Here is a 27,010-nt window from a genome sequence, read left to right as displayed (position 1 = left end):
TTTTTGATAAGATTCAGATGTACTTACTTTTCAGGCCAAATTTTGGGTCAGGAAATTTTATAGAAAGCAAATACATTTTTGGAATTAGATTATGTATAAAAACTAAAAACTGGAAGGTGTTTGTAGTATTACTTACCCCATATTTCACTCTGTAGAATCAGCATTGTTTAAATAGAAATTATCATTAGGTTTAAATGATAATTTTATCACTATGTTAAAATGTCCTTACAACTTAAAAATTTTATAAGCTCATTTGGTGATTACCTTATACTTTTAGTCCCTAAACTCATTTCTTGTTTTCTAATTTCTTTTACAAGGAAATATCTGTGCAGCTTATTACTATATTCTTCAATAAAAATAGTCAAAGGTCAAGAATCCTAGTATACTCATCATCAATGGAAAGAAACTTCATTTTTGCATTAGTCTATGTAGTAATAGCTGAATGTCATTGCTAGGTAAATTTAGATGATGCCTTTTTGGTTTATCCTTTTTCCAGTGTAATGACATTAGCAGATATTGTCAACAGTTGCAGAAAGAGGAATCACAATATTTGGATCCTAATCTATAACTTCCTAACTATGTGACCTTGGTTAAATTAATAACTACTCTAAACCTTCTTTTCTTCCTTTGTAAAACAACACCAATAACAATCATACATTTTCCATAAAGATGTTGTGAAAGTTAGAACTATTAAAAAAAAAAGCATTCTGCATAGGGTTTGTTACAAAAGGGTTCAGAAACTATTAGCTACAATACTATACTACTACTATTATAGGTTCTCTTTCTTTTTCTTTCTCTTCTTCCTCTGTTCCCTCTTCCTCTTCCAGTATATCATGGTGGAAGTTAACTGATTTCTCTGCATATTTCCCTGAAAAATAGGTCAAATTAGTTCTCCCTTCACAAATTAGGCAATACATATAATGCTTTGTGGAATATTACACTGTATTAAAATTGGGGTACACATTATATTAAATATAGTCGATCTGGGATTTTTCAAATACTATTAAATGCTTTAGAAGTAGCTGCTATTCATGGTTTAGTGTAAAATACTCTGTAGGAACAATTAAACCTTCCAGTTGACATAATAGTAGCAGGGAGACTAAAATGGGTATCAGAATGAATTGAGCAAACCTAGGCAATTTGATAAACAATGGGGCTGATGATGCTGGTTCTTAGACTATTTGGGGAAAAAATCTGAATTCCTTAAATTGATAATTCTGCTCTCTCAATTACCCGTATGAAAAGCACAACTCCACTTTTGAAATGAGAAAGGATCTTCTTATTTTTCTCTCAAATGTGTCTCTAAGTATACCTAGAGAAGCATAATAAGATTGTTTCTATTTGAGCTTTACCTTTTCAAATTGTGGAAACACTGTGGAGAGCCGACATAAGAGTCACATTTTCGTTCTTCAGTTTCCAAGTGTGATTTTGAGGCAAACAGCTGTGGTTGGTTTGAAGCAATTAGTGGTGACCATTTTGACTGGATATGGAGCTCCCAGAGTGACCTTTCTGTGGATTTTGAGCATCAGGCTCCACCTTGGGATCACACTCTCAACACAGCTGAAGGTAAGAAACAAGCAGAGGCTCTTGCTAGCTACTTTTTTTGCTGTTCAGCTAAGCCTGAGAAGCGAAAGAGAAGCTGTTACAATTCTATGTTACTACAACAAACAGCAGGACACAGTTGAACATTGTCAATTACAGTTATGCTGTCTGCATGGAAAGATTCCTTCACGGGTGGTACAGATGAAGTATAGATATAGTTTTGACTTAATTAACTGAAGCTACCAATTGTTTTTGGTATCACTTAGACCTAAATGTAAATAATTGTTTCAGTACTGTGTTTATCAGAGAAAATTTGACTGACAGTCACTTTGATTTTGTTGTTGTTGTTGTATAGTTTTAATTTTAGTTGGATATGGAATTACTCAACATAGGGCTAAGCGACAGATATCTTATTTTAGAATTCAGTAAGTTAATGAGTGTTTGTTTGTTTTTAACTCAATAGGGCATTTTATGTTTATTCTGAAGAAAAGCAGCAGCTTGTCCCAAATTGCTAAGCTCCAGAGCCCAACTTTCAGGCAGACAGGACCTGAATGCATACTTTCCTTCTGGTAAATATTAAAAACAATGCTCAATTACTCTAGAGGTTGGGTGGTTGCAGACATTCTCCTGCACTTATTAGATCATGTGGTTCACCCTTGGTATTTCTTAAAAATAGTAATTGCATTAAATTCACACAATTTGCATTTTATTTGGGAGCATGTTATCAGTATTTGTTGTTTTCTTTCTTACAATAAAAGGGACACTTGCCTTCCACAGTGGATTGCAATTTTATTACAATTACTTCTTCCCTTCTGCACTGAGCTCCTTGAGAACATTTTCCAGGGTGGTGAAAGCCACATCGTGTTCACCTCAGCAGATATGTTCTTGCAAACGGGCAGCCACAATTACTGCAGGAAAGAGAAGTGTCCATTGTGATAACTCATTATTAACTGTTGACTGAGTGGAAGAGCCTAAAGGTTAAATATTTGATCTCATCCCATAAATCACTTCCATTTCTTGCATTTGCTCTTTTTCAGGTTTTATAACTATGGCCTGTCAGTGGGAGCAGCTGAGCTGCAGCTACATATGGAAAAATCCAATGATTCAACAGTACTTTGGAGAGTATTATATAACCAGGGTAACCATTGGTCGGAGGCAACCATTCAGCTAGGGCGCCTTTCTCAGCCCTTCCATTTGTCACTAGATAAAGTCAGTCTTGGCATTTATGATGGGGTCTCAGCTATTGATGACATCAGATTTGAAAATTGTACTCTTCCCCTTCCTGCTGAGAGTTGTGATGGGCCAGATCTTTTCTGGTGTCAGCATACCAAGGCGTGCGTAGAAAAACTTCGGCTGTGTGATCTGGTGGATGATTGTGGTGATCACACTGATGAGACTGACTGTGGTAAGTTGTATTTTTTGACTTCTCTTACTCACTTTGAGAGTGGTGACTATGGTTTTTTCGCTGTTGTCTAGCCAATCAAACCAATGACGTCAAGCATAGTTCCCAAGTTGATGAACATTGTGTGGTCTATTAGTCCAGTCATCAGTATTTATTATTGGATGTATTAATGAGATAATAAAGATACAATGATAAACAAAACTACACAGGTTCCCCGCCCTCATGGAGCTTATAGTCTAATTGGGGAGATAGATATCTAATGTTTATTAAAGAAATAGAAAACGCCAGACTCGGTGGCTCAGCCTGTAATCCTGCACCTTGGGAGGCTGAGGTGAGTGGATTGGCTGAGCCTGTGGGTTCGAGACCCTCCTGGGCAACTTGGCGAGACTTCATCTCTACAATAAATCAAAAAATTAGTGGGGTGTGGTAGCACACGCCTGTAGTTCCAGCTACTTGGAAGGCTGAGGGGAAAGGATCGCCAGAGCCCAGCAGGTCAAGGCTGCGGTGGCCGGGAGCGGCCACTGCACTCCAGTCTGGGTGACAGAGTGAGACTCCAGCTCAAAAAAAAAGAAATAGAAAATGGTGGCTTTGACAGGAGCTGCAAAAAGGGGTGCTGTGACTTTAAATAATAATGGCATTGAGATTTCTAGAGATGATTACTTAGCTGAGAGCTGAAAAATAACAAGTCAAAGCATACATCTAATAGCCCTGATGTGTGATTGTAAGGAGAATGGAAGATAGCAGGTATGGTTGGGGAAGGGGAAGGAAGGTACAACATACAACATAAGGATGACGGTGTAGGATCGGCCAGATTCAGGGTGTCTGTAGTTCATGCTAAAGAAGACTTTCTTCATTTGAAGTTGTAAGAAGGAGGGTCATATAACAAAATGGCCATATTTTAAAATTTCACAGTGGATGCAGTGCAGTGAATGGATTAAAGGAGAGTGGATTCAGTAGTTCAAAGGAGAGCAGTTGGCAGAGAATCACAGTGACAGTGATGAAGATGAGGAGTGAGGTTTTGTGGAAATATTTAGGAAGGACATTTGATGATATTTCATTTCTACAGAGCAGAGACAGAGGAGTCAAGAGTAAGTCCTGGGTTTCTGGTTCAAAGGACCGAAAAGTTTCTATTATCTGATGATTGTGTATGTTTTGCAGTTAACTCGAATCCTGCCCCTGCGTTTATTTTTGAAAATGTATCCAAAGATAATGATTTGTTTTTGTAAAATCCACAAAAGTCTGTCAGGAAAAAAAAAAGTTTGCATCTTTTCTTGGACTTGGATTTCTCATCCAGAAATGGCAACGATTCTTTTTTTTTGTTGTTTTTTTTGAGTCAGAGTCTAACTCTGTTGTCCAAGCTGGAGTACAGTGGCACACTCACAGCCACCCCAGCGTCGACATGCTGGGCTTCAGCGATCCTTCCGCCTCAACCTTCCAAGTAGTTGGAGCTACAGGCGTGTACTACCACACCTGGCTAGTTTTTTATTTACTGTAGAGACAAGATCTTGCCAAGTTGCCTGGGCTGGTCTCAAACCCGTGGGCTCAGGCAATCCACTCATCTCGGACTTCCAAAGTGCTGAGATTACAGGCTGAGCCACCAAGCCTGGCAACAATTCTTAAATTTCAAGATCTTGAATATGAAATGTATTTGACAAATAAATTCTTTCGTTTGTTAAATTTACATTCACTAAATTGGGACACTAAGTATAAAACAATGTACAACTGCAGAATGCTTGGCACGTCATAGAACACATTTAAAATGTTCCACATAAATCAATGTGGAGTATAATCAATATATGTAATCTTTGATACACATTATCAAAGGCATATTAAAGTCAGCCATATTAAAATCAGATTTACCATGTATCTCATGAAATTTACCCAACTAATATTTGAGAGGATATAATTAAAATTGATGGTTTTGACAGTGACTATTATAAGAACTGTAACTTTTCCTAAGGACTGATTTATTTTTGTACATTTAGAAAACCTTTTTATCTTTTTCAATCCTTTTAAATACAATTCACTAAAAAATGTCAATCTGCTGCAAAAAATAAGCAAATTACTCTTCAAACTTCATAATATTAATTTAGTAGGATAGGATTACAGAAGTACAATGATAATATCAAAATACTTCTTATGGTTACATATTAGTGACAGCATACAGAGTTGTGGTGTTAGAATGTCAGTTTCTCTCTCAGCTTTTTTTTTTTGGAGTTGGAGTCTCACTCTTGTTGCACAGGCTGGAGTACAGTGGTATGCTCATGGCCACCATAGCCTCGACCTGCTGGACTTAGAAAATCCCTCTGCCTCAGCCTTCCAATTAGCTGGAACTACAGATGCAAACCACCACACCTGGCTAGTTTTTGTGATTTATTGTAGAGACGAGGTCTCACCAAGTGGCCTGGGCTGGTCTCGAACCCCCAGGCTCTCAGGCAATCCTCTCGTCTTGGCCTCCCAAAGTGTTGGGATTACAGACTGAGCCACCACACCTGGTCTTCTCACAGCTTTTCAATGAGGCATATTACTTTACCACATAGTATGCATTAGACATCTGGAAGTTCATGTGGAGTGTCCTGAATATGTTTAGCAATGTGATCTTTTAGTGAAAGATGGAGCTAGACATATTCCCTCAGGAATGAGCTTGAGTGTGCAATCAGCACCAAGACAGGCTATATAAAAATGTGTTGACTTTTGTGCCAGTTTTATGTCAAAAACTCAGCTACTTGCCATTCTCCTTCTGCTCCACAGCCAAAGACTAACTCTTGAAGGGTACGTCGTGTGTCCCCAGTTCACTTCACAGCTGGGCTTGATTAGTCACAAGTGAGGAAATATCAAAAGAAAGCTCATCTCCCACTTGACATTTACCCACTTGGTTCCCTTCATTAGGTCTAAGCTCCTGTTCTGTGGTTTCCAAGACAGATGATTTGTTCTCGCCTGGCTGCATGTATTCACATAAGCTTTTATTTGTTTCAGGGTAGTCACTCACCTCTGGCACCAAATGCCACTACTAAAACGAATAGTTAAAGGACAGCTGACTTAAAAACAAAAACCTAACTTATGCAAATGAAGCTAAAATGTGGAACTACTGTTAATTCTAAATCCTATCCCCTTTGCCCAAATATTATCAAATGTACCTTTTATCACATTTATTCTAAAGCAAATTACTTGCTGTCACCATATCCTTACATCTTGAAAAATGAACATGTTTCTGTATTACCCGACAAATTTAGGTAGACTGTTCAAATTGATAAGGGATGGCAGTGGTACCCACTACCTGCAGGGGATATGTTCCAAGATCCCTAGTGGATGCCTGAAACCACAGACAGTACCAAATCCTATATATACTATGTTTTTTCCTATACGTACATACCTATGATAAAGTTTAACTCACAAATGGGGTTCAGTAAGAGACTAATAACAGTAACTAATAATAAAATAGAACAATAGTAATTCTTGTGCTTTGGGACCATGATTAAGTAAAATAAGGGTGACTTAAACACAAGCTCTGCAATCCTGCAAGTCAATCCAATAACCCAGACAGCTACTATTTGTGATGCCTGAGATTTCATCAGGCTGCTCAGAATGCCCTGCAATGTAAAACTTATTGATTGTTTACTTCCGAAATTCTCCATATCATATTTCCCGACTACACCATGGTTGACCGAGGGTAACTGAAACAGCTGAAGGCAAAACATCAGATAAGATGGGACTGTTGTAATCAGTTCTTTGTAGGTCTTTGATTTGGTCTAGTGACTGAAGGAAGTTAGAGGGTTAAAAACTCCAGCTCAAAGGAGCTACAATCCAGTGAGAAGAAACGGCCACCAGTAGTGAGACACTGCAAAGAATCTGCAAGGCACATACATAATGTGAGGCATAAACAGATATGGAGGAGGGGAATGAGGTGTTCAGACTACATAGGGACTGAGGTGCAGGCTAAGGAGAAGGGGAGAGGGGAATGTACAGGGTGTCATTTTAATTTGAGGATGATGGAGTTTGAAAGAGAATAGTTTGGATTTAGGTTTAAATTAAATAACCACACATTAAAGAATTTTGACAAGAGAAAGAAATGTTAACACTACCATCGAAGGTCCCTCTGGCACTGGTGTGTAGGGACTCTTGGAGCTGGACAGAACAGAACCAAAGGGATGACTTTTTCAGAGTGAGGTCCGGAAGACACCTACATCAGTATGTTCTTGGGGCCTTGCTAAAAATGTGGATTTCTAGGCTGCACTCAATATCTAATAAATTAGTATCTGTTTTGGGATTTTACTATGAAGTAAGCTATTTTACCAGGAGCCCCAGGTAATTCTTCAAACTTGAGACCCATGAAAGTACAATTGTTCTCAGCTCTGCTTGTTAGAATCACCAAGGGAGCTTATAAAATATCCTGATGTATGACTTTACCACTTGAAGCAATTAAATCAACACCTGCGGAGGTGAATGCTAGGCTTTGGGGTTTGTGTGTTTGTTTGTTTTTTTAATGATCCCTGGTGATTAGAGCATTCAGCTGAGGTTGAAATCTACTGAGCCAGATGTTTGTCACAGTGAGCCAGGCATGGGGCCATGATCATTTGCCTGCAGTTATGGTAACAGAAGTGGAGCATGAAAAACATTTGGAAAAAATCACCAAAGCTATTCCATCTTTAGTCCATAAAATATTATTACTTTGATGTATTATATGGGATTTAGTCACTATTTTTAAAACTTCAGTGTTTTAAAATTAAAATGACTTACCTTGGCATAAGTAAAATATCTAATATTGTTTTAAAATTAATAGAAACAATATGGTTTTATTTATTTTTGTCTTTAATTACCTTTGGCCATTATTTAATGCAAATTTCAGCACCTGAACTGCAATGTAGCTTTGAAAATGGAATTTGTAACTGGGAACAATACACAGAAGATGACTTTGATTGGACCAGAAACCAGGGTCCAACCTCAACGCTTAATACAGGGCCAATGAAGGATAATACTTTGGGCACAGCTAAAGGACACTATCTCTACATAGAATCTTCAGAGCCACAGGTCTTTCAAGACAATGCTGCTTTGCTCAGCCCGATCCTCAATGCCACTGATGCAATGGGCTGCACCTTCCGCCTCTATTACCACATGTTCGGAAAGCACATTTATAAGTTGGCTATCTACCAGCGAATCTGGAGTGACACAAAGGGACAGCTGCTGTGGCAGATATTTGGGAATCAAGGCAACAGGTGGATAAGGAAACACCTCAACATTTCCAGCAGGCAGCCTTTTCAGGTATGGATAATGATTTTTCTAATGAGTATTTGAAATGCATCAGAATGTCTGAGGGATAGGAAAGATCACTATATTTGTGAGTTAAAAGTATGTGGAATTTGATATTATCAAAGTTGCTTTGACACACATTTATCATTTAATTAAGGGTGTGCCAAAGCTCTTTAAGTTGTTTCCTCCTTGACTACCCCCAATAATTCGTGACTAAAATTTCTGCAGATGAACACATAGCATTGGAACGAGCAGCAGGTCCTTCTGACTCTAAGTAATTGTTCTACTGAAAAACAAAACAAAACAAAACAAAAAAACATGGGGAAGGAGGGGACGGAGAGAGTTTGTATAATCTCTGACATTTTTTAAAAAGCACAGACACTTAAATCTGTGATTTTGCATGTTTCACTTTATTCTAACATTTTATAGCTATGCAACTGAAATCCAGGCTTTATTCAAAAACTATCCATCTTCTCTGAAGAAGAGGTCGAGCTTGAATACAGGTCTCCAAACTCCTAATGGAATGTTCTTGACTCCAAATCTCACCTTCCCTCTCCTAAAAGTCAAGCATGCTTCAGTCAAGTTAAAATATGTATGTGTCCTGCGCCTTTGGGAGGCTGAGGTGAATGGATTGCCTGAGCCCACGGGTTCGAGACCCACCTGGGCAACTTGGCGAGACCTCATCTCTACAATAAATCAAAAAATGAGCCAGGCATGGTAAGGCGCGCCTGTAGTTCCAGCTACATGGAAGGCTGAGGCAGAAGGATCACTGAGCCCAGCAGGTGGAGGCTGCAGTGGCCGGGAGTGGCCACTGCACTCCAGTCTGGGCGACAGAGTGAGACTTCAACTCAAAAAAAAAAAAAAAAAAAAAAAAAAGTACATGAGTGTTATAGTTTTATAAAGAACTTTTACATATATTATTTATTTAACCCTCTCAACAATGTCCTGGATTTGGTAAGTCATGGACTGTTTTTGCAAATTTTGTAGATTCAAAGAAGAAAGCCTACAGGTTTTTGCTTATCCCTGGTCAAATAGCTTGTGAGCAGCAAACCTGAAATGTGACTAGAACTCATAGTTTGTAACTGATTCATATTCATTTTCTTTCGGCATATCATCATATCATATAACCAATAGTGTGGAGGAGGCTTGGATATTTGTTCTTTCACCTGTTAGTCAAATAGTACAATAAATGTACTGGAAGAAACTTCTTACTTGTCCATGGCTAAGCTTTTTTTTTTCTTTTTGTATTTACTAAACTTATTTCAGTTGCCCAAACTTAAAACACTCTATCTAAATGTCTAAATCTAGTTACCAGTCTTGCAGCCAAGAACTTAGCTTCAGGCAACCTTTTGAAAGCTTCAAAAAATCACACATATGCATTGTACATGCCTCAATGGAGAACACATTGAGGTCTGGTTTAAGCAACAGGTTATTTTTCTCCATTGATTAATGGATATACCTGGTTTCTATTCTGAGAAAGAGCAGCTGTAGCAACCGGCATTTTCATTAAATGTGATATTGTAGGTGGAATTATCTTTCATGGTACCCAACTGATAATACTCACTAAATGTTTGCTTAAAATAAAAAAATCAAAGATTTTCCAAGATCACTCACTTAAAATGTAATAACTAGGACAGAATTAAGTTATACATGAAAATATACAGAAATTGTTTTACTTGTTAATGTCAGTTGAAATAATTAGTCAATGTGCTCACGTGTGGCATGGACAGTAAAGGCTCAGCAAATAATTACATATGAAATTTTTAGCTGATTTTTATTACAAGTTTTATGAGTATAATTGGCATATAATAAATTACACATATGGAAAGTTTCAAAACTGTCACCACAATCAAGAAAATGGAAATCGACTTCACCTCAGAAAGTTCCTCATGCCCTTTCTAATACATCCCTCTGACCCTTCACCTCTAACCCCAAGCACCCACAGAATTGCTGTTGCCATATACTAATTACGTAGCCTAAGATTTTATACAAATGAAATGATACAATATGTGCTTTTATTATCTGACTTATTTCATTGGGCGCAATTACTTTGATATTCATTCACATTATGGTATGTATTAATTCATTTGGATAAAGCATATTTTTTCATTAACTTATTGCTCAGTATTCAAACTGTTTCTAGTTTGGACAATTATAAATAAATCAGTTGTGAACATTTGTGTATATATATTTTATATCTACTTCTACTTCTCTTGGGTAAATACCCAGGAGGGGAAAACCCAAATCATATGGCAGAAGAATATTTAACATTTTTTAAAGAGAGTCTTAAACTGTTTTTCAAAGTTTACTACTTTACATTCTCATCAGCCGTGCATGAGATTTCCATTTCTTCCATACTCAAACCAGTGCTTATTATTATGAATCTTCTTAATCTTAGCTATTTAAAAATAGGTAGTGGCATCTCATTGTGGTTTTAATTTGCCTTGCCCTAGGCACTAATTATGTTGAACATATTTTCATGTGCTTGTTTACAAAACAAATTTCTCCTTTGAAATGTCTGTCTTTAACCCAAATTTTTTTTTTTTTTTTTTTTTGAGTTGGAGTCTCACTCTGTCACCCAGACTGGAGTGCAGTGGCCTCTCCCGGCCATTGCAGCCTCGACCTGCTGGAATCCAGCAATCCTTCCGCCTCAGCCTTCCAGGTAGCTGAAACTACAGGCGCACACTATCACACCCGGCTAATTTTTTTGATTTATTGTAGAGATGAGGTCTCGCCAAGTTGCCCAGGCGGGTCTCGGACCCGCGGGCTCAGGCAATCGACTTACCTCAGCCTCCCAAAGTGCGGGATTACAGGCTGAGCCACCGAGCCCAGCTTTAACCCAATTTTTAAATTACACTGTTTATTTTTTAATAATTGAATTTTGAGCTTTTTTATATATTCTAGATGCAAGTTCTTTATCAGATATATGAATTGAAAATATTTTCTCCCAGTCTGTAGCTCATCTTTTTCACTCTTTTAATAGATTATTTTGAAAAGTGGATTCTTTTTTAATTTTGATGAAGTTCGTCTTATTAACATATTATTTTATAAATCATGCTTCTGGATCATATTGTAGAAAGCTTTGCCTAACTCAAAGTTCCCAAAGATTTTCCCTCTTCTCTCTCTTCTCCTTTGAGAACTTAGATTATATATACATTAAGCAGCTTGAATTTTACTGTTTACTATTGCTCTGCTCTGTTTTTAATTTTGTATTTTAAGTAATTTCTATTTTCTTCAATGCTTAGTGTAATATTAATCCTCTTCAGTATGTTTTTTTTTCATCTCATATTTTGCAAATTTTCTCTAAAGTTTGATTTGGGACTTTATTACATTGTGCATGTCTCTATTTTAGAACTTGTAGAATGTTTGAATAAGTATTTTAATGTGCTTAACTTATTATTTTGACATCTATACTTGTTTGGGGTTAGTTTTGATGGAATGACTTTTCTCCTTATTACTGACCACCATATTTTTCTGCTTTTTAATTTTTTATTCTTGCTAATTTGTGTCTGGGTATCACATATGGTGAATTTTACCTTACTGGGTACTGGAAATATATGTATGTACACACACACAACACACACACACACACACACACACACACACACACTCTTTTGGAGAAAGTATATTTCCAGTACCAAGAAATATATATATATATGTGTGTGTATACACACACACGCACACACACACACACGCTTGTTCACACACACACATAAACATGCTTGATCAAGTAATCAAGTATATATGTATATATATGATCTTTGTATTGGTATGCATTTATTAGTTGGAAAGAGGTTGGACTCTTTTTGGTTTTGCTTTTAAAATGTATTAGGTGGAATCAGATCAGTATTCAGTTTAAGGCTAATTATTCCCTACTTCAGAGGCAAGACCCTCTGTGTACCCCACCCATGCCTTGTGAATCTTGAAGTTCTTTTAGATCAGCTGGTAAAATAAGCACATTTCCTGGACCTTTGGAAGCTCACATTCTGTTACCTCTAATCCTTTCTGGGAGTTGTTTCCCCAACCTTAGGTATCTTCCGCAGATGACTACCCTGGTGAATACTCAGCTTAATACTTTAAAGGGACCCTTTGCAGAGTCCTAGAGTTCTCTCTGTGTAGCTCCTTCATGTCTAAAACTCTGAAACTGTAACCACCATGGTTTCCTTGGATTCATCTCTGTTCCCTCGACTCAGGGAGACTAATGAGCTCCTCCTGGTCTCCTCTCCCAGGGTAGTGGCTTTGAAGATTTCCAAAGATACTCCAGAGCAGTTGTCCAGCTCACCTTATGTGAGTGTCCAATTTTTCAGGGGTTGCCATCTTTGTTGCCTGATTTACAATGTCTTGCAAATTCGAGTTGCATATATTTTAGGCATTTTTTGGTTGTTTCAGGAAAGAGAGCAAATCCAGTCCTGTTACTCCATTGTGGTCATAGCAGAAGTTGTTCTAAGTGATTTTTGGTTCAACGTTTCCAACATAGTCTGTAGTTACCTAAGATAATTTTAGATGGCACAAAACTTCCTGTCAGTTGAATAAGACTCTTAGCTTATTTTGTAAGTACCCATTTGTATGAGGGGACTCAAAAAGTTTTTGAAAAAAATGTAATTAAAAACATACAAATTATAAACTTTATTAATCAACACAAGGTCCATCAGAGTCAAGATACTTTTGAAGTGAGGATACCCGACATTGAGTCCTTCTCTAGAGAACTGAGAATCTGGGAATTTAACCATGTCAATGCAGTCTTTTTTACATTAACTGAAGAACAATGGTTGTCCTTACAGATTTTTTTTTTTAAAGATTAAGAAACAAAAAGAAGTCAAAGGTGCCAAATCAGAACTATAATGTGGATGCCTAATGATTTCTCATTGAAACTCACAAAATTGACCTTGTTTGATGAGAGAAATGAGCAGGAACATTGTCACGGTAGAGGTAGAGAACTCTGACGAAGCTTCCCCATGCTTTTTTCTGCTAAAGCTTTGACTAATTTTCTCAAAACACTCTCATAATAGGCAGATGTTATCATTGGCCCTTTAGAAAATCAACAAGCCAAAGTGCCTTGAGCGTTCCAAGAAACTGTTGCCATGGACCCTCTCTCTTGACTGCTCTGCTTTGGCTTTGATTGGGCCACTTCACCTCTTGGTAGCCATTGCTTCAATTGTGCTTTGTTTTCAGGATCAAACTGGCAAAGTGATATTTCATCTTCTGTTACAATTCTTCAAAGAAATGCTTCAGGATCTATAAAATTTCCATTGAAAGCTATATTGTTGTCGGCAGCTGCTCTGGACTCAATGGTTTTGGCACCCATCCAGAGGAAAGTGCTCAACTTTAATTTTTCTGTCAGAGTGGTGTAAGCTAGGTCAGTAGAGATGTCTATGTTGTTGGCTATTGTTGCGTTTGTTAATTGATGGTCCTCTTCAATTAGGGCATGAACAAGATTATTTTTTTTCCTCATTTATGTGAATGGTCTGTCCCTGGGGGCTTCATCTTGACATTGACTCATCTTTTCTTAAAATGGGTTATTCATGTGTAAACTGCTGATTTCTTTGGGGGCATTGTCCTCATGACTTTTCATAAAGTATTAAAGATGTCACCATTCTTCCACCCAAACTTCACGAAAAAAAGGGAAGTTTGTTTCAATTTTAGCAGAATTCATATTGCTCTGATAGGAACTGTTCAAACTAATATCTTATCCTTCTTAGTGTCTCATACTAGATTCTGTTCAGACATGTTGTAACGAGTCAGTGTGAGTTTAATGTGGTGCATAAAATTTTTGAAATCCATGCGTATTTTTTTTCAGACTATGCATTTTCCATAAGTTTTGGAGGTCCTGGCAGATATTCACAGACAGGGTGACTGCCTTATCTGTTCTTTCTGCCTCCAGGCACTTATTCAGGCTTTTTCTTTGTCAGTGATATGAGAAAGGCAGAGTATTAAAAAATGAAGTTTCCTCAAGGTAGCTTCTGCTGATTATGAAATATAACATCTTTTTCTCCCTCATTATTTTTTTCTTCCTCTCCCACATTCTTGTCTTTCCTTCCTCCTTTTTCCTTCCTTCCTTTCTTCTTCCTTTTCTCCCCTTTCTTTTCTTCTTTCCCTTCACTTCCCCTCCCTCCATGTCCATGTTTTTTTATCTCTAACATTTTTTCTCCTCATTAGTGTCAATGTAGCTTAGACCTTCATCTCCACCTATAGCTAGTTGCCATAGTCCCCTCCACCTGGCTTTGCTGCCCTCATTCTTGATCCTACTCACTGAAGGGAAATTGTGTTTTCTGAAAGGCAAGTCTGGTCTTGGTATTATCTTACTAAAACCCGTTAGTAGTGTTCCATGATTTATGGGGTAAAGTCCAAATTCCTATGTTACTCCCCATATTTCTGCTTGCTTCCCATTCCCACATCTACTCCTGCTTCCTGTGTATTAAGAGTTGCTAGTAATGTACTGAGTTCAAGCACTTGAGAATACTCTGCAACCTGTACCTTCTCCCTCAAAGCATGCTTGGAAAATATCCACTCATCTTTTTCAGATTTTTACTTCATTTTGTGTTACTTCATTTTGTGTGACTTTTTCTGAAGCCTTCTCTGATTGCTCCATATGCCTAGAGGGGATTGGCCACTCATTTTTCTGTGCCCTTTGTTGATACAGTTTTATTATGCAGTCTTTACAATTACTTGTTTACTTTGCTGTTGGCTCACTGAATACAGGGACCATGTCTTTGTTGCCCTAGCACCTAGGACAATATCTGGTACCCAGAAGATGTGCAGTAAATGTTTATTGAATGACTATTTGATTGAATGATTTGACTGTATTTAGTAAATAGGAAGATAAGGCTATTTCTCATTTCATCATTCTTTATGCATATTTTTGTTTTCTTTTTTCTTGTGTGCTCATAGTAGTTCCATAGTGACTAGAAAATTTGGAGCTAGTATTTCAAATTGTTTAAACAATGATTGGCTCACATTCATAAGAGGCTTCAATCATTTTTAACTTTTATTTTCATTTTAATAATTGATCTGTTTACTGATTTTTTCTTTGATTTGTTATTTGCTTTTTATATCAAATAAAGATGTGCTTCATCTAAAATTATCCTGTTTATTTGACTATGACTTTGATTTATTCAAGTAGTAAAGTTTTAGTTGGACTCTGAATATGCTAAGTCTTTGCCTCTCTTTTTCTCTTGTGAACAGACTACTGTGTTTATATAAATGATTACAGTATTCTTTGGAAGTGTGAAGATTGTTATGTTTCTTATTTTTACTTCTTGAGTGCTTCAAACCTGTGACACTTGCACTTAAAACCCTCTGGGCAGTTGTTATAAATATTTGCATGGTTAATTTCATGAGGCATTTCTTCACTTCTGTCATTAATTTATACAGGAGATAGACTTTGTTTTTCAGGTGGAAGTTCAGTCATAGAATTAGAAAACTTATAAGCAGAAAGGAGTTAAGTAGTCCATTTATTCTACAGATAGAGAAATTAAACTCAGAACTGTCTTTAGTATCTTACAGGTATTTAAGAACAAAAAAATAGACTCTAGGTTTCTTGGATCCAAACACAATGATCATGACACTGTAATGCTTTTTATCAATAGTATCTGCATAATTAAACATAATTACATATTACATAAGAAACAAAATGACTAAGGAGATCTACTGAAAAACTAAATAATAGTGCCCTAAATATTTTGGTCTTCAGATTCAATATATAGCAGCCCAAAGATTAATAATTCCACCGATTCCTCGAGTACACCATTTTTCAAGTAAGATCATAAGTTAGTCATGTAATAATTTTTTTTACTGCTCCCATACTACCCTGGTAGTCTGAAAAATATGTTTCTTTATGTGCCATAGAAAGTGAGAATGATTTATTAATATTTATTCTAAAAGGCTAATTTAAGAATTATATGAATCCTGTGAAATTGTATATATTTTTTCCCATGTTTTCTAACTAAATTTTAGAGGGAATTTTTAGATTCTCGTGTTGCAAAATATTATGGTGTAACAGTCTTATGGAGGAGAATAATGGCATGTTATAATTTCTGAGGATTTCAATCGTTTTTGAAATGTGCTTAATTGTGGCAATGTTCATTCATACTAATTATATAACATACTATGCTAAATTATTAAACAGTAAATTGGTTGTAAGTCCTTTAGAATATTGCAGATAAATGTTTTGTATAAGAACATTAAGGGTATATCAACATCTTTTCTTTCTTAAAGGCCATTTTCTTAGATATTTCTCATTTCACCTGATGTAATTTTGAAAGTATGGATCTGATGAAGAAATAGTGCCTGTAGATCTGTGATCTGACAATTTAATTATGGGATATATTCAGATGTGACAAGAAAGCTTTATTATTTATTCCAGAATACTATCATCAGAAGAATGTAATTAACTCGATCACTAAAACTCTGTGTCCAATACAGATTTTTGTAGTGGTAATCCTAGATTGCTCTTGGATCAGTAGTCTTAAAATTTTAAATCCTAGACAGTAAACTTACATATTTTTTCTGGAGAATTCTCACTGCTTTATCTAAGTTGGTTTCAACCAATGTGTTCAGTAAGGCTTGCTGTATTATTATTATTATTATTATTATTATTAATTATTATTATTATTATTATTTGAGTTGGAGTCTCACTCCGTTGCCCAGACTGGAATACAGTGGCACACTCATGGCCACCCCAGCGTCAATGTGCTGGGCTCCAGTGATCCTTCTGCCTCAGCCTTCCAAGTAGCTGGAACTACAGGTGCATGCTACCATGCCTGGCTAATTTTTATTTTTATTTTTATTTTTTGTTATTGTAGAGATGAGGTCTTGCCAAGTTGCCCAGACTGGTCTTGAACCCGTGGGCTCAGGCAATCCACTCTCCTCAGCCTCCCAAAGTTCTGGGATTGCAGACTGAGCCACTGAGTCTGGCCACTTTCTGTGTTTTTTTTAAGGTTTCTTAGAATTTCTTAGAACTCACTGATAATTCCTTTTCCCAGAATGCCTTTTAGATAAGAAGTCTCACTTTCTCTTGATTCTGTGCCACTAGCATGAGATTTCCATAAAAAAAAGACAAAAATATTTTGTTATAGGACACCCTATATAGAGGGACATGGAGAAATCGCATGTCAACAGGGAAAGGCATTTGAGTTATGTTTAGTTGTAGAGGCTGTTGAATGAAAATGAGAGAAAAAGCATTCTTTATCAGTATTTAAAAAAAAATTTCCAAGGATAACTTCTTAAGGCAGTTTTAACTCTTATTTTCTGAACATACTACTGACCTTCTGAAAAGGCAATTTCTAACAAGGAGATTCTGTATTATATCTGGTCTCAACTATGTGTCACATTTTTGCTTACACATAAATGAGAGTCAAGGTACAGAGTGAAAAATAACTATTTCACAAAAGTATCTATTATTGAATGTTTTCAGCTTGGTTAACTACAAATGTTTTCTCATAGAACACTGCATTTTAAAAATAATTTAGCATTAAAATTAGCTTGAGGGCTTTCTATTTAAGAATTTGACCTAGATGTATTCTGGTACTTCCAGTTCTGAGAACCTATTGCTTCATGTGGCTCTCAATCTTACCTCTGGATACATTAACAAAACATGTTTTCTTATACAAAATGGAAATCTGTCTCTTTTTTGCTTTCCCTTTGTAGGACTGAGTTCCTTGGCATGAGTAAATGTTAATGGCAATCACTGAGAAGTGTCACAAAAACCCAGTTAATTTCAACTTATGAATTCTTTGGCACCATAGTGAAGCTTTCATACTCTTCAGCTCCCTTTTTCTTAACATGGCCTCTTTTTCTGAAGTGTATATCTTATATATGAGGTAGGCCTGAGGAAGGGATATGGACTTTCTTTTTTTTTGAGATGGAGTCTCACTCTGTCAGTGACCGCTCCCGGCCACCACAGCCTCGACCAGCTGGGCTCCGGCGATCCTTCCACCTCAGCCTTCCAAGTAGCTGGAATTACAGGCATGAGCTACCACCCATTTTTTTTTATTTATTGTAGAGATGAGGATTCTTCAACTAAAAAATCTCTCAGTGTTATAGAACCTTCTGACTCAATCTTAAAGGATTCTATTGTGTTCTCATACCATCCTTCAATAATTAAAAAAAAAAAAAAGAATTCCCAGGTGGATTTTTTGGTGAAAGGGATGGCATAATTTTAAAAGTTTTGTTATAATCATAATTTATTTATTTTTCATTTATGGGGTGTTCTTTTAAATGGTGCATCGTTTTCCCATATTTCTAGAAATAAAATATTTCTGAAGTGATGTTGTACATAAAGTAGGACCATATTTAATAATGTTAAGTTGATTCCACTTTCCCTGAAATTATATATATAAATACTGAAAGTATAAAATATATATTTGGCTACATGTAACCTTTTTTTATTCCAAGGGTGTATAGATCACTAGATTTTACACTGAATGGTTTTGGAAGAAGTTTGCAGGCATGAGACCTGTGTGAGCAATGCTCAGATTTGTTGCTTATTGAATGACATACTAAATCTTGCTTCCCAACCTTGGGTTTCTCATCAACTGTCTTGAACTGAATTCAAAATGTAACCACAACTTATTATGTCACCTCTTCATCTAACTCTGATGGAAAACTCAGTTTCCAGTATGAAGAACCTATAACTAGAGAATGGGAGAAGAAAATGTTAGGCAGAGGTCATTAAAGCATGTATGGCCCAGAAAACACACCAAATTTTTAATAAAGTCATCATTTAAATTCTGTTAGATTCATTATGGTTTCCATAATACTAAATAGCTTCTGATTTTTTTACTCTCCAAAATTATAATGTTATTATGGATTATCTTAATTGTAAATATACAAGAAAATCTTGAAAATTAAAGTATGCTATTATATACATAATATACATTGGTATGGATACATTAATATGTATATATAATGATATATTATATATTTATATGATAGTATACATTATATTATAATAATATACAGATACTAGTATAATCCATATTGAAAAGAAAGAAAGAAAGAGAGGTAAGAAGGAGGAAGATAAAAAGAAAGACAGATGGATTTGGAGGAACAATTTTTTAAAAAATTATCACTGATTAACAAAAAGGGTAAGAAAATACTAAGTACCACATATGAATGTGATTACTTTAATTCCAGTGTGTCCCTTAACCCTTTTCAGTCTTTGGACTGTTTTGAAACTTGATAAAACTATCTCCTTCTTCCCTCCCTCCCATTTCCCTGGTATCACATATGCCAACCATTTGAGCCCTTTCTACCCATAGATACTGCAGAATCCCTCCACCCTGCTTTCTGGCTAGGTTTGGTATAACAGAGTGAGAAACACAGACTTGTTTCTGGGGCTGCCGTGTTCGATTTTGCAGATTTTGCTGTGGAGAGATGCTATCCGGCTGAAGGACTCTGAAAGGGGCTGAAATGCCAGCTGTGGAATTCACTTGCTATTTTGGGATTTGTATGAAGTGCCTGATACACTAATAGCTGCCCTGCTATCCTTCATAGGAAGCATTTAAATATACATGTGTGAAGGTGTGGTATGAAGAAAAGTACATTAGATCAGGGCTGAATTATTTTATTAAAAACTATAGTTTCAAATAACACAGCTGATACAAATCTTCTCAGTCACTCTGTATCTAGGTAGACAAAAAAGGAGTTTATTCCTCTCAGACATATTGTTCATACTCTAGAAGTAAACTCTATGAAATGTCTCTCGAATGTCTATCTCTGCTGATCCAGACTTGTTTTAATCATGTGAAACATTTCAGATTTGCCTTTTCTCTGTTACTTTAGTAAATAGGAAAATAAGGCTATTTCTCATTTCATCAGATTTTTTTTTTTTAAGTACTATAACATATTGAACCAAATACTTTTGCTTGCTTTATATTGATGGCACATGATTTTGGCTTTTATCTTTAGTGGAAAATCAATGTGTCACATAACGTTCACTAAGAAAAAGGTATAGGGCCTCTTTGTAATTCTGTCAGATGATTGCTTTATCTTGATTTATGCCTTCAAACTTTTTCATTCAGCAGAAAATATTGTGTCCCTATCTGTGCGAGCAAAGCAATCTATACCAATTTATGCTCTGAGTGCAGCCTCCTTCCAGAACTGCTTATGGAACACATCAACTCTGTAGATTAGGGACACAACACGTTCTTTCTTAAAAGTGTCGAATTGACAATTTCAGTTTATATTTAAATTTTAATATTAACAGTTTAAATACAAATATTTCTATGTAAAATTAAAAAAAAATCATAGATGATTATTATTCAAGTGCCTCCCAGAATTTCAGGGTCTGAAGAGCAACTTAATGTTCCTGGTGGTAACAAAATTGCCCTTACTTCTATCAGGACTGCCATGTGAAATTGCTTTAGGGGCTATTTCCCAAAATTATTTTCAAAACAGCATTGTCAACTTTTGCCAAAATGAAATCTGATTATAAACTTTTGAAAACTAGTTTCTTGGAATGAAATTCAGGTTATTATCTTCTAAGTTTTTTTTTTTTTTTTTTAAACCCAAACACACATTCTAGGTTACTTTATTATGTCACTATTTTTGTTGGAAACACAATATTTCATTGTTAGCATTTTGAACTTTTAAAATTGAACTTAAAAATTATTAGGCCAGTTTTGTACTTACATGGAAGATGTATTTTATATTTTATGTTTTAAAGTCTTCTGCTAGTGGAGAACAAAGGAAAAAATATAAATGAATGCCATTCTGAAATGGTTAAGGTTGAGGATGTTTACTGATCCTTGAATTTGTCTCCAGGAGAGTTGAGAGCAGGGAATGAAGCTGAAGAAAAATTCTAAGAATGATAAAAATAGAAATCAGTTTACATAATCTCAAACTTACAATCTATTGGAGAATTCTGTGATATACTGACAACTTGTTTTAATACTGATATGTTATTGTATATAAGTACATCTTTATCTGGTATAGGCCATTTCTATATTGTGTATTTCTAAATTCACAGTTATATTCATATATGTGCAAATATATATGTTAATATTTTTACCACTAGCATGAATACTGTGACTAGTATTAGTATATATTATTAGCATGACCAAGTATCATTAGTATGAGTATCCTTCTAACTACAATGGTCTTGATTGCTTCACTTTGCACAGAGCCAATCTTCACCTACAGTGTCCCTGACTGTATTTTTTTTTTTGAGTTGGAGTCTCACTCTTGTCACCCAGGCTGGAATGCAGTGGCATGCTCACAACCACCACAGCCTCGATCGGCTGGGCTTAGGCGATCCTTCCCACTCAGCCTTCCAAGTAGTTGTAACTACAGGCACACGCTGCCATGCCCGACTAGTTTTTGTGATTTATTGTAGAAACGAGGTCTCACCAAGTTGCCCAGGATGGTCTCAAACCCCCAGGCTTAGGCAGTCCTCTGGCCTTGGCCTCCCAAAGTGCTGGGATTACAGGCTGAACCACCACACCCCCAGCCCCTGACCGCATGTTTTGTATCTAAGTTATAACACAGTGTAAAGCAATCAAAACCCACTAAGAAGTGTCAGAGAAGCTAGAGAGCAACCAGGCTCTGTCTTAGGAATGGACTTTATTTTTCATGATCAAATACAGTGTTTAACTACTTGTTTTGACCTCTAAGATGCAGTTGCTTCTCCTACATTGTTGTTCCCTACCTTTCTGGTTTTTTGTTTAACTACACTTGAAGATTTATCCCTGTTTTTTTCTTGGCGTCTCTGATATCTCTGCTGCTATGATGACAGCTTCCTCTATAACTGTTACCATGATTCCTGGTCAGATAAATACTGATGACAAAAGTAGGTGTTTTATGTGTGTTATCCTGATACCAAAACCAAACAGAGATGTTACAGTTCAAAAGCGACAGACTGATATCCATTATGAACTTAGATGCAATGTTCTTAGTGCAATGTTAGAAAATTATATCTAGCGATAAGAAAAAGATAATTTATTACAATCAAATGGAGTTTATTTCAGTAATTCAAATTGAGTTCAACAACTGAAAATATACCATGTTAATAGGAAGGAGAAAAACCATGTGATACTCTCAATAGATGTTAAAAAGAAATTTAAAAAATGCAACACTTTTATAATAAGAACTCTCAGAAAACTAAGAACACAAGGGAATGTTTTCAAACTGATTACATGTGTTTACAAAAAATCTATAGATAACATCATACTTAATGGTGAAAAACCTAGTACTTGTCAAGAAGGAAATTTGAATTAAAGCCACACTGAGGTACCACCGCACATTCAGTGGAATGGCTGAAGCAAACAGAACTGACCGTGACATGTGTTGGTTTAGAATTGGTATTCATATCTTGTTGGTGGAACTTCAAGATGGTAAAGCCATTTTAGAAAACAGTTGGCAGTTTATTATAACATTAAACTTACTACTGACCCTGTGGCCAAATAACTCCATGCCTATCCAAGAAGAAAACAAACAAACAAATAAACAAACATCCACACAAAGGCTCATCCTTGACATTCACAGTAGTTAATATTCATCAACTGGTGAATAGACAAGCCAATTGTGTTAAGTCCATAGATGGAATACCACTTGGCAATGGAAATGAACAAACTACTGATACAACAGCAATATGGATGAATCTCAAAATCATTATTCTCAGTGATAGAAGCTAGACATCAAGGACATGGATGTATGATTCCACTAATAGAAAATGCAAAAGCATAGTAACAGAAGCAGATTAGTGGTTGCCTGAGGCCAGGGATGGGGAGAAGATGGCATGCAAATGAGTGGGAGAAAAGCATTTTGTGATGATGTAAGTTTTCTGTATTTTGATCATGGTTGTGGGTACATGATAATATTCATCTGCCATAACTCATCAAACTGTACATTTTAAATGGTGAAATTTATTGTATGTAAATTCTGCTTAAACAAGGTTGTAAATAGGTTTACAGCTCTTTGGTGAACGTAATCTGCAGAGTAGGAATTATTTTTCTAGAGGGGAAACCTGCTGGGTAGCAAAATTCAGAAAGATTGAAGAAAAAGTTTGAATTTTCTTCCAATACATTTCAATTCAAACATTCTTAGAATGTAGCTACAGCTGCCTCTATATTGTTTAACAATCTTAGCGTGTTTTCAAATACCCAGAATATACTACATAGAGTACACCAAACAAATTTCTAAGGACTTTACTTCAGCCCACAGAATAGGAAAAAATATTTACCAACTGTATATCTGACAAAGGCCTAACATCCAGGATCTACAAAAAACTCAAACTTGCCAAAAGGAAAAAAACCAAATAGCCCCATTAAAATGTGGGGAAAAAACATGAATAGACACTTCTCAAAAGAAGATGTACAGACAACCAACAGACATGAAAAAGTGCTCGGCCTCACTAATTTTCAGGGAGATGTAATTCAAAACCACATTGAGATAACACCTAACCCCAGGAAGAATGACCATCCTTAATAGGCAACAACAGATGCTGGCAAAGATGTTGTTTGGTGGGAATGCTAGTTCAACCTCTATGGAAAACAGTGTGACAATTTCTAAAAGAACTAGAAATTGACCCTCCATATGACCCAGCAATCTCCCTATGGGAATATATCTGAAGGAATGCAAATCATTCTACAAAAAAGATACCTTTACAAGCATGTTTATTGCAGCACTACTCACAATCGCAAAATCATAGAACCAACCGTGCTGCCCATTGAAACTAGACTGGATTTAAAAAAAAGTGGTACATATCCACAACAGAATATGGCACAGCCATAAAGAAGGACAAACCTACGGACTTTGTAGCAACTTGGATGGATTTTGAGTCCATCAAATTCAGTGATCTATCACAGAAACAAAGAACAGAGTACCACATGTTCTCACTCATAAGCGAACCCTGTACATTTACCATAATACTATAAGAAAGGGATTGCCAGTAGCTGGATACAGCCGGAGGCAGAGTGGGGGATACAACACCAATAAGGTCTCAAACTAGGCAAAGTGGGGACCAAATAGAGGCCCAAACTTTACCTATATGATGACCACTTGTATACATCATCCTGAATTGTACTCCACATCTTTAAAATAAAATTAACTTTAAAAAATCACAAAAAGTAATAAATAAAAAGACAAGAAAAAAACGAACAAAGCTGAAGGCATCTTATTAAAAAATAAAGACTTCAAAGCCAGGTATGAGAAATGTGTATGTGCAATTTGAATAATTCAAACATTTTCAGTGAGGCTTTTAACATTATCTTGATAGTGTCATGTAAATTTTTTATTGTGTTTAAAATAAAAATAAAGTGAACATACTGATAAGAGAATTTGAACAGAATTTGGGTCATCGTCTAAATTGTGTGCTTTCCATGGTGATATAAATCGAATACCTTTAACCCATGTAACATTATATCAGACTGTATTATATAAAAGTAAATAAACTGTATAGTCAAGTTATATGTTTTTAGAATGAAGCTGATTATAGCTTTATGGTTTTTTGAAATGTTTTGAGGGGATATGTTCTCTATCACCAATCAGATTATTTCAAAATATGTTTGTATACCACCTATATTTAATTACGCAGTGCCTTCTTGAGTTCCAGTTCATAATTTAGCTTTGGCAATAGAGAAAAAAACCACTTCCAGGACTCGTACAGACTCTCTGGGTGTGTCATACTCATGATTTCTCTGAAATTAAAATTCTGTTAGAATTATGGCTTTAATTTTACCTTTCACACCCCTAACTTGATTTGCATTTGATGTATAATCCAAATTTATTCTGTAGATTAGTAACTCCCACCCATATAAAGGTAAGTCTTTACCCTTTCCCCTTCGCGTTTTTTTTTTTCCTTTGGCCTCACACGACCAATAACCAAACAATAACAACCACCACCAACAACTTTTGTCTTTGATTATCAATGCATTGTAACATCACACTGCCCGCTGAGAGAAAAACTATCTGTATTGAATCCATAGGAATTAGCATCTATGAATGATACCAAAGCTTACAATACTTAGGATCTTTAGTAGGTCGAAGTTCTGGAAAGAGAGAAGGAGTTAGGCTCTCTTCTTCTCTAACACATGCTGTGCTACTCCATATTATATTAGTAATTGTTGCTCTCTGAAGGTTAGGAACAAACAAACGCATAAAAGCATGGCAAAACGTAACAAAAGACGAATGCTTTAAAAACTTTGAGAGTTAATAAGTAGATTTTATTTTATCTTTTTAATTTCTGTCATCGAATAAAATAGATCATGTAGTTTTGACTCAGTGCCATGAATAAGCTCTGCCCACACAAAGTTTTTCATGAGTAGTTGGTTGTGGATACCACTGTTCATGTCCCCAAACCTCCCTGAGAACTGAAGTACATCAGCTGCTGGGAGAGTTTATAGCCAATGTCTCTCAACTGATTCTCTCTCTCTAAGTTGTTCTCAAGAGAACTAACTTGTCAAGCGGATGCCCCTCTTTGGGGACAGCCCATATCTGAAGAAGAGCCAATGCAATGTACTCAGTACTCTTGCCTCAATTTAGGACAATTCTGAACTATCACCCTAGCTTCTGAGTTCTCCTTGGGACTGGATGAAGTTTTTGTTGTGACAGCACGACAGCTTGACTTTTCCCTCCATCCAGTTCTGCGTCTTTCACTCCCCACAGGTGTTGGTTTCCAAGGTTTTACCCACCAAACACTCCATACCCAAATCTTGGCGCAGTTTGAGATGTATTTCCATTAGGTTCTGATCATGACCTTGGTTAGTCATAAGAGCCCAAAGTCAGATCATGGAGCTTCACCTTCTGTTTTTCCTTTTATGCTCTATTTCTATCAAAACTTTACTCATGTAAATTTAAAACAAAATAATTAACCATGACTAATATTTATTTAACACTTTCTACATACCAGATGCTGTGTTTTGTACATTATCTTTCTATCTTCCCAAAATTCTAAGAGGAAGGTTCTATGCTTTTATGGGAAAAATGAGGATTTTTCTATAAAATGTTAACATTAGGGGGAATAAGAGGAGCAAAATAAGGGGATACTTTGTGTTATTTTTGCATCTTTCTATCAGCCTATAATTAGATCACAATAAAAATTTAAAACAATGAGTTGTAGAACAAGGTTGTTAAGATTTTCAGCATGACTCCGGAATCCAAGTTTTATTTACCTGCGTAAATTACTTTTAAAACAACAGTTTTAAAAGTAACATGTGCATGCCTTTTTATGCCGGATAAAGTAGGGTTGTTGTCCAGGCAACGGTCAGCTGAAATTTTCTGTTATAGTCATAGTATTTTACATAAACTATCAGTTTGCTATTAGCACTTAGATTATAATTCCCTGAAGGAAAGGGAACAATTTCATGTAATTTTCACTGCATCAGCTAGACTCAAAAGTACATACACAAACATGCAGATGAATTTCAGTAGTAACAATGCTGAAATAAGTGAATATGTGACCCCACCCTCTTACCTCTTTCTCTTTCAATGTTCTAAAGATAGAATAAAATGATTTAAACAACTGGTTTGTTTGCCTCCCCCCACACTTAATAGCATCTTACCTTTAACACTTTGTCATCTTTAAGAAGTTTCTAATTTTTCTTCATAGATCTCAGTATTGGATAAGGAAGAATCATTTTGTTCCAATAAGACTGTTCACTTTAAAAAGGAAAATTAAAAAAAAAACTTTATAAAAAGTTTTACAAAGCCTTGAAAATAATTAGTTGGAAACAAATATACTCCCTACTCATTTTCAACATGGTGACTTTGTATTTCCAGCATGTGTTAAGATGAAAAATTGATTTTATTTATAATATAATACAAAGCATAGCATAATGTGACAAAAAACAAGATTGTAATGAAAAAGCAGAGTAACACTAATGC

The 27,010-nt window shown here is 35.9% G+C and overlaps 1 protein-coding gene across 1 annotated transcript in view; it reads left to right on the top strand.

Annotated features, from left to right (window-relative positions):
* Positions 1-1,392: 1,392 nt before the first annotated feature.
* Positions 1,393-27,010, top strand: part of MALRD1 (MAM and LDL receptor class A domain containing 1) — a gene marked incomplete at both ends in the record, with an annotated part of 488,577 nt that continues 462,959 nt past the window's right edge. Inside the window, 4 exons of the mRNA XM_008054043.1 lie at positions 1,393-1,566; positions 2,006-2,111; positions 2,580-2,947; positions 7,791-8,203. Of these exons, the coding sequence (XP_008052234.1) occupies positions 1,393-1,566; positions 2,006-2,111; positions 2,580-2,947; positions 7,791-8,203 (1,061 nt within the window). The remainder of the gene's footprint in view (positions 1,567-2,005; positions 2,112-2,579; positions 2,948-7,790; positions 8,204-27,010) is intronic.

This window comes from Carlito syrichta, unplaced genomic scaffold (genome assembly GCF_000164805.1).
Source record: "Carlito syrichta isolate Samal-C Ts95f unplaced genomic scaffold, Tarsius_syrichta-2.0.1 Scaffold288977, whole genome shotgun sequence".
Taxonomy (NCBI): Eukaryota; Metazoa; Chordata; class Mammalia; order Primates; family Tarsiidae; genus Carlito; species Carlito syrichta.
This window is presented reverse-complemented; position numbering and strand designations above follow the sequence as displayed.